The 7,684-nt window shown below is 40.1% G+C and overlaps 1 protein-coding gene across 1 annotated transcript; it reads right to left on the bottom strand.

Annotated features, from left to right (window-relative positions):
* Window positions 1-5,988: 5,988 nt before the first annotated feature.
* Window positions 5,989-6,960, bottom strand: LOC115461937 (olfactory receptor 1361-like). Its single transcript, XM_030191988.1, has one exon. It carries the CDS (start codon window positions 6,958-6,960, stop codon window positions 5,989-5,991), a length of 972 nt encoding a protein of 323 aa, XP_030047848.1.
* Between the last annotated feature and the right edge of the window lie 724 nt (window positions 6,961-7,684).

Raw genomic sequence — 7,684 nt, 5'->3', positions numbered from 1 at the left:
GCTTGGCTCCACCCACTTGTGGTGCCGGCCCCGAAGCTGGCCGACCATCGATTTCACCGGCGCCGTTAGATTATGCCCCTCTTTGTTAACACAAAGTTATTCAAAGTTGTTAAATCACAAGAGGATTGCAAGAAACTACAAGAGGACTTTATGAGTCTAGGAGACTGGGCATCCAAATGATAGATGACATTTAATGTGAGGAACTGCAAATTGATGCGTGTAAGAGTCACTGCCACAGAAAAGGATCTAGGTGTCACATAAGTACAATGTTAGGAATCATTGGAAAATGAGTGGAGAACAAAACTTGGAATATTACAATGTCTTTGTATTGCACTAAGGTGTGACTGTATCTCAAATATTGTGTGCAGTTCTGGGTGGTAAAGAAACCACTTAGGTGGAAGAACAGGAACCTCTATGAACATAGAGGAAAAATCTAGCTGAGTAGGGTCTAAGGATGGCTCTTCCAACACAAACACAAACCACTGTATGTGACAAGATTCATCATCCCCCTGGTTTGTTTTGGAAGAGCCATCCTTATTCCATGCAGTTCTGGTTACCACATCTCAATATAAATATAAAAGAATTACTAAAGGTACAGAGAAGGGCAACCGACATAATAAAGGGAATGGGACAACTTTGCTTTGAGGAAAGGCTAAGGAGGTTAGGACTTTTCAGCTTGGAGAAGGGATGGCTGAGGAGCAATAATAGAGGTTTATAAAATCTTGAGTGCAGTAGAATGGGAAGATTTGAAAATCCACTGTTTATTCCTCAGATAAGCAGTTTAAAATCTGTTTTATTTTGCTGGGATCTTGCCAGGTACTTATGATCTGGATTGACCACTGTTGGAATTGGGATACTGGGCTTGATGGACCTTCAGTCTGTCACAACATGGCGATGCATATGTCAGACTAAGACACAAATTTGTTGCCACTGCATGTTGAACATATGGGTTTGGGCAAGTGGAATGGTTTGTTCCTTTGTAAGTGTGGCAGGGTCTTTTATTAGCTGTTCTCATATTGTTCTGCCCTATACACATCTACCAACAAAGTAAACATCATATCATCGCATATACTTTTACACCTCTTGGTATTGTATAAGAGGTAATTTACATGCATATGTAGTCATATATCCACAAAATGACTTCATAACATTACTGTCTCAGTACCTAAATATTAGGAGTTACCACCCAGGGAAAAGATCTGGATGTCTTTGTGATGAAATATTCTACTCAGTGTGTGATAAAAGCCAAACAAGCATTGTCGCTCTGTCACTTCCTAATGTGACTGCATCTTCAGTATTGTGTGCAATTCTGGTCACCACATCACAAAAAAATAAACCAAACAATCTAACAAAACAAGAAATCCTATCTATCTATCTATCTATCTATCTATCTATCTATCTATCTATCTATCTATCTATCTATCTATCTATCTATCTATCTATCTATCTATCTAGAAGAATCTGAAAAGGTACAGGGAAGAGTAACCAAAATGATAAAGAGGATAAAATGACTCTCATATGAAGAAAGGCTATGGAGGTTGAGGCTCTTTAGCTTAGACAGGGGGCAGCTGAGGAGAGATATGATAGAGATCTATAAAATCCTGAAAGGAGGAGAATGGGAAAATGCTAATAAGTTGTTTACTTTTTCATAAAGTACAAAGACTACAGGCACTCATGAAATTGTTTATTTATTTCCTACTGCGTGGCATTTCCGGCATAAACTGGCAGTTGGCGCGTACCGACCGATCACCGCATGTGTAGAACATGAGCCCTTATCGCTAGAACAATGGGTGGCATTAAGGGCTCAGGCCAGTATTAGGTGCATGCTGGTTTCAGTTTTATCGCATGCCCTTTTTCTGTCCCATTAAAAAAAAGTCCTTTTTTCCAGATGCGGTAAAAACTGGCCCAGCATGCACAGAATACACGTACCCACACTACCACAGGCCTACGTTTTGCCACAGTTTAGTAAAAGGACCCCTTATTTTTTTCTTGATTACTTAGTGGGATCCAGATTCTTGTCTCTGTCAGCTTTGCAGAGACAGGAGGTTATCTATTCTACATTTCACTGACAAAGAAGAGTTTAAGGGCTTCACATGATGTGGTTCACAAGTTTCTCTATGTGACTTTAAATTAAAGATAAATTACTTTTCTTTCTGTCTACTGCACTTATGAAACAAATATATGTATATAATTTTTAATATACACTAATTCCGTGCAAAGCCTAGTTGTCAACATTCTGCCAGTGAAGTTGTAAACTTTTCTCATTCATACAGCTTTTATTTCCAAAGAAAATAGATTTTCAACATATGGTTGCATTTAAGAAAATAAAAAAAAATATGACTTGAGTTATCACAGTGTGTGCAAATGTCTGTCACCAATACAAAAGTTTTTGTACTAAAAACTTCACTCAGCAGGCAACTCTGCCCTTCCCTTCAGCATCCCCTTCTATCCGGTTTTGAGAATCCACCAACAACCATGTAATGCATCTTAATTCTGCCCAGCAACATCATCGTAACACCAGTACCAGACCATCACCCTTAGCTCAGTCCCTATGCTTACCTTTCTCTTCAGTGATGAACATTTAGCAGAATTGATCTGTATCAGGAATTTTATTTGTTAATTCCGAGCAATCCAAGTCTTCTCCTCTTTAGACTCTTGGAAACGGTTTTAGAATTTTGCCAGATGATTCTTGAATGTTACCCAAAGTGTTATATGAAGATCTTTTAGGGATTTCATTATTTAGACTCTGAGTACTGCTGATTGATTTACTCTGTTTATACAAGTTCCCGTAACAATGGCATTCATTTTGGGGAGTCCCTGATGTCATTATACAAAGAAAGAAGGGAATTCCTACAGTTCTCTGCAGTATCATTGGACTTTTCATCATAGGAATTTTACGTGCTGCTGGTTGTAAGTCACTTTCCCCTGAATTCTATATATGACACCCATATTTGCATGCTCAAATTTGGGTGCATGCCTAAAATGTGTGAGCAAATCAATTGAGTAACAAGCCCTTAACGATCAATAATTGGGCACTAACAACCAATTATTGAAGTTAATTTGCACTCATTAAAATTTGCATATGCATCAGGCTGCAGCTGTTGTATCAGGCTGCTAAAAGCTATTCTATAAAGGGTCAGCATCCTTATATAATCATGCTTAGCACCACTTTTTCCAGTATTGAATTTCTGGCCCTTTTAACCATGTTGTCCTCATTAGATGGGATGCTGGCATATTTCTTTTTAGCATAATCTGCTAGGTTTTGGTCAGTAGGCCCATATCCCCGGATTCTATATAGTGTGCTTAGACTTAGACATCAAAATTGGTATGGATGCTATAACACCACATGCAACTTAATTGTCATAACAAGCTAATTAGCGCTGATAATTGCACTTAGCAAGCAATAATGAGAACTAATTGGCACTGATTAGAATTTAGGCGCACAACTTGCTAAGTATACTGTGTAATGATGTGTGTAGAACTTCTAAGGAGTGGAGGCAAAAAGGGGCATGGTTATGGGTGGGGAAATGGGCATTCCAAAATTTGAACTGGCCACCTCTAGATTGAAAGACCAGTGCTCTAACCACTAGGCCACTCCTCCATTCCTTTGAAATTTGGCTGCCCCTGTGGGGGGGGGGGGGGGCAGTTCAGGATGTCCAAAATGTTTGAAAGAAGGACGTCTATGCCTTCGCTATGCCTCCACTGACACACACACACCTCCCCCCCAAGGGACCTGCACACTGCTGCGATGGACCTGAGTATGACATTTGAGGTTGGCAAAAAAAAAGTTTTTAAAGTTGTTTTTTTCAGGGTGGGAGGGGGTTAGTCATCACTGGGGGAGTCAGGGGAGGTCATCTCCCGATTCCCTACGAAGGTCATCTGGTCAGTTCGGGCACCTTTTTGAGGCTTGGTCGTAAATAAAAATGGACCAAGTAAAGTCGCCCAAGTGCTCATCAGGGATGCCCTTTTTTTTTTTCCATTGTTGCTCGAGGACGCCCATCTGTTAGGCATGCCCCAGTCCCACCTTCACTACGCCTCCGACATGCCCCCGGGAACTTTAGTCGTCCCCATGACGGGAAGAGAGAAGGATGCCCATTTCCCGATTTGTGTCGAAAGATGGGTGCCCTTCTCTTTCGAAAATAAGCCTGATAGTACACATCACATTATTTTCAATGGGGTCTTTATGCATGTGTTTAATTCAAATTAGCATACCTTTATGTGCAATAACACATACTAATTGGATAATTAATCTAAGTAAATTAGGTCCTTAAATTGTTCTGTCTCTGAATTGTCCCCTGGTAACAGGACTACTCTTAATATACTTGTTATTCTCATGAGATAATAACTTTAGATTGTATGTTCATTGTACTGTTTGGAGTAAAAATATAGGGGCAGATTCTATATAGGGTGCCCATATTTAGGAAAAGAATTAAGGGGCCCTTTTACTAAAGGGTTGCCATGCAGCAAATCAGAACTACCATCAGAATAATGCGGCTGCCGGAGGTAGTTCTACACCCAGTGTGTGGTATTTCTGGCGCACCTCAGTGGGTGGCAGTAAGAGCTCCCCTAAAATGGTTGTGCGGCAAGTGCATACTTACCGCACAGCCATTTCAATTTTCTTCACTTTTTCCCGTTGTGTTAAAAGGGGCCTCATCGCGTGGCAGATTTGGGTGCTGCCACTACCGCATGGCCCCTTTTTACCGCAGCTTAGTAAAAAGCCCCCTAAGTGTTCCAGAGCTGTTTAGTGTTATATCTGTATGACAAAGCACATAGTTAAATAGAGATTTATTGAACACATGTGCAGCCACACAAGTACACACAGCTTGTCAGCACAATAGGTAGTACAGATAAGAATTTTCTTGTAGTATCCAGTATCTTGTAGTATCCAGAAATTACTGCCTACATCCAGGACAGAGCTAGAAGAAATCCTAAAGAACACTCATAGATGCTTCTCAGAAAAAGAAAAAAAAACAACAAAAACAAAAAATGAACTACAAAAAAAAAGAAATAGAGGACAAAATATAACTTAATACCAAATCAAGTTTATTAACTTTAGACTGATACATTTATTGAGACGATCATCCAGTGTGTGATCATACAGTGTTTTCATTTTGTGAAAGGGCTGAAGGAATTTCACTGTAACAAAACACTTGACAGTCCTTCGCATCACAAACCATTTAAATGTCATTAAAAGGTAACATGAAGCCCAACATCTGTTTTATAAATAAGATTCACAACATTACTGGTGTGAGAGAAACACTTCTGCTATCACAGTGGCACACACACTAGGTGGATTCATTGTGTTGGTGTAATTAATTATTTAGAGATAAGTAAAATAGAGGCAAAATTATTAATGATTTCTGTTTTTTTAGGGGAGGGGGACATTTTTCTAACAGATTCAATGAGGGTAAAGAAATGCCTAGCTATAGAGAAAGACCCTTTGAAGATCACCAAGGTCCTACTTCAGGAATAGTATTCAAGCCGCTTGAAGGTGTGGCTTGGTTCAAATCCTCATGCCTGTTTTTAACAACCTGCATACTTTGTTCTTTTGCAGATTTTCATATGGAAAGTCCATATGGAGTTCCTCTTTCAAGATCAGTTCACTGTTCCATTCAGCACTCCACGACATTGAAGGCAAAGAACTGACCTCTTCCCGTCTTTATTGGAAATTCATAAAATTTCTGTAATACCGCTCCTTTTGGAGAATTGAAAACCTATTGCTTGGAAGTTTTGAGATTATAACATTGACATTTTTTTCCACTAGAGTCTCAATCTAATTTAGGTTTAAAGTAAGAAACTAGGGTACTGTGTTGCTTTTCTGTTGGAAGAATTGTAAGTATCTGACACTTTGAGGTGACAGCAGGAAACTGGATAAAAGTTAAGACATTTACAGGAGTCAAGTAGTGTGAGATGTAAATCAGATCCAAGATGGAAATATTATTTGGTGTTGGAATGAGATGGAAAAGAGAAATGACACTTTTCTATTTTTTAATGTGAGTGGTCATTCATTGTACTATGTTCCCCTCTGGAAGATCTTTTTCTATGAAGGACTCTCTTTAGTGCCATCTTTACATCTCTGTTCCTCAGGCTGTAGATGAATGGGTTGAGCATGGGAGACAGCACATTGTACACCACACTAGTGATTCTGTCTTTTGCCATGGAATAGCTGGAAGAAGGCCTGAAATACATAAAAATAAGTGTCCCATAGAAAAGTGTTACCACAGTGAGGTGGGAGGAGCAGGTAGAGAAGGTCTTCCACCTTCCACCTGTGGACTTGATCTTCAGGATGGCAATAATGATGCGAATGTAGGAGATAAGGATAATCAAGAAGGGTAGAACTGCTAGTAATGAGCCCTCTGTGAAGATCACTAGCTCATTAATAGAAGTGTCAGTGCAAGAGAGTTGTATCATCGGTGTAAGGTCACAAAAGAAGTGCTGAATCTCATTGGACTTACAGAAGGAAAGCCGGCACATCAACAGTGTATGCAGCAAAGCATGCAAAAAGCTGATGGTCCAAGTAGCAACTAACATACTTAGGCATACCTTCTTGTTCATTATTGTGATATAATGCAGTGGATTACAGATAGCAACATAACGGTCATAGGCCATGATAGATAGGAATATACATTCCAAGCCAGCAAACAAAATGAAGAAATAGAGTTGGGCAATACACTGAGAGAAAGAGATAGTCTTAGAGTCAAAGATGAGGTTACTTAACAGTTTGGGGACAGTGACAGAACTGAAACACATGTCCACAAAAGACAAATTACAAAGGAAGAAATACATAGGGGTATGGAGCTGTGAGTTTCCAGCAATTACTGAAATCATGATTCCGTTCCCCAGGAGGTTCATCGTGTACATTATTAGGAACACTAGAAAGAGAAGACTGCTTAGCTCCACGTGTTCGGTGAGGCCCAGGAGAATAAATTCAAGTACTGTTGTTTGATTACTCCATTCCATGTCTATCATCTTGATGCAGAAATCAGTGAAAACATTAAGCTAAAAAAAGCATGTCATAAAGACAGTGATATGCAGTGTCCTTTTCTGAAGATCAATAGAGAGATAGTTCCAGAAAATTAGCAGTTCCGCTTGAGATGAAAACTTGGAATAAAATAATTAGAGAAAAAAAATCATGAAAATGTTTGAAAATAAAAATAAAAGGGTTTTAAAAATGAGACAAAATCTAGGCATTCAGTATCACACATTTCTACCTATTGTGGATAGGAAAAAATAAATGAGGATACTATGCTACTGTTCTCTTAATAAATACAACCATAAGCTTTCCTAAACCCTGTTCAATGCTCTAAATCTCTGCATCCTCAAAACCTACCCTAAACTGGTCATGTTTTAAATAACCCCCCTCCAGTGGCGTAGCAAGGGGGGGGCGGCAGGGGTGGTCTGCCCCGGGTGTCAGCTCAGGGGGGGTGCTCCCTGCCATCTCCCCCTCCAGGAGCAGCACGATGACACCCCCCCCCCCCGACCCAGTGCCTACCCTCCTTCGTCCAACCAACTCCCTACCTTTAAAAAATATCAGAATCCGAGGCGAGGCACAGCGCCTCACGCCTGCATGTAAAAGAAATGTGGACCATCTCATCGGGCCTTCCCTCGCTCTATCTGTCCCGCCCTCTGCTGACACAACTTCCTATTTCCGCAAGGGCGGGACAGACAGAGCGAGAGAAGGTCT

The sequence above is a fragment of the Microcaecilia unicolor genome, chromosome 2 (genome assembly GCF_901765095.1).
Source record: "Microcaecilia unicolor chromosome 2, aMicUni1.1, whole genome shotgun sequence".
In the NCBI taxonomy this organism is placed as follows: domain Eukaryota; kingdom Metazoa; phylum Chordata; class Amphibia; order Gymnophiona; family Siphonopidae; genus Microcaecilia; species Microcaecilia unicolor.
The sequence above is the reverse complement of the archived record's forward strand: the minus strand, read 5'-3'. Positions and strand labels throughout refer to the sequence as shown.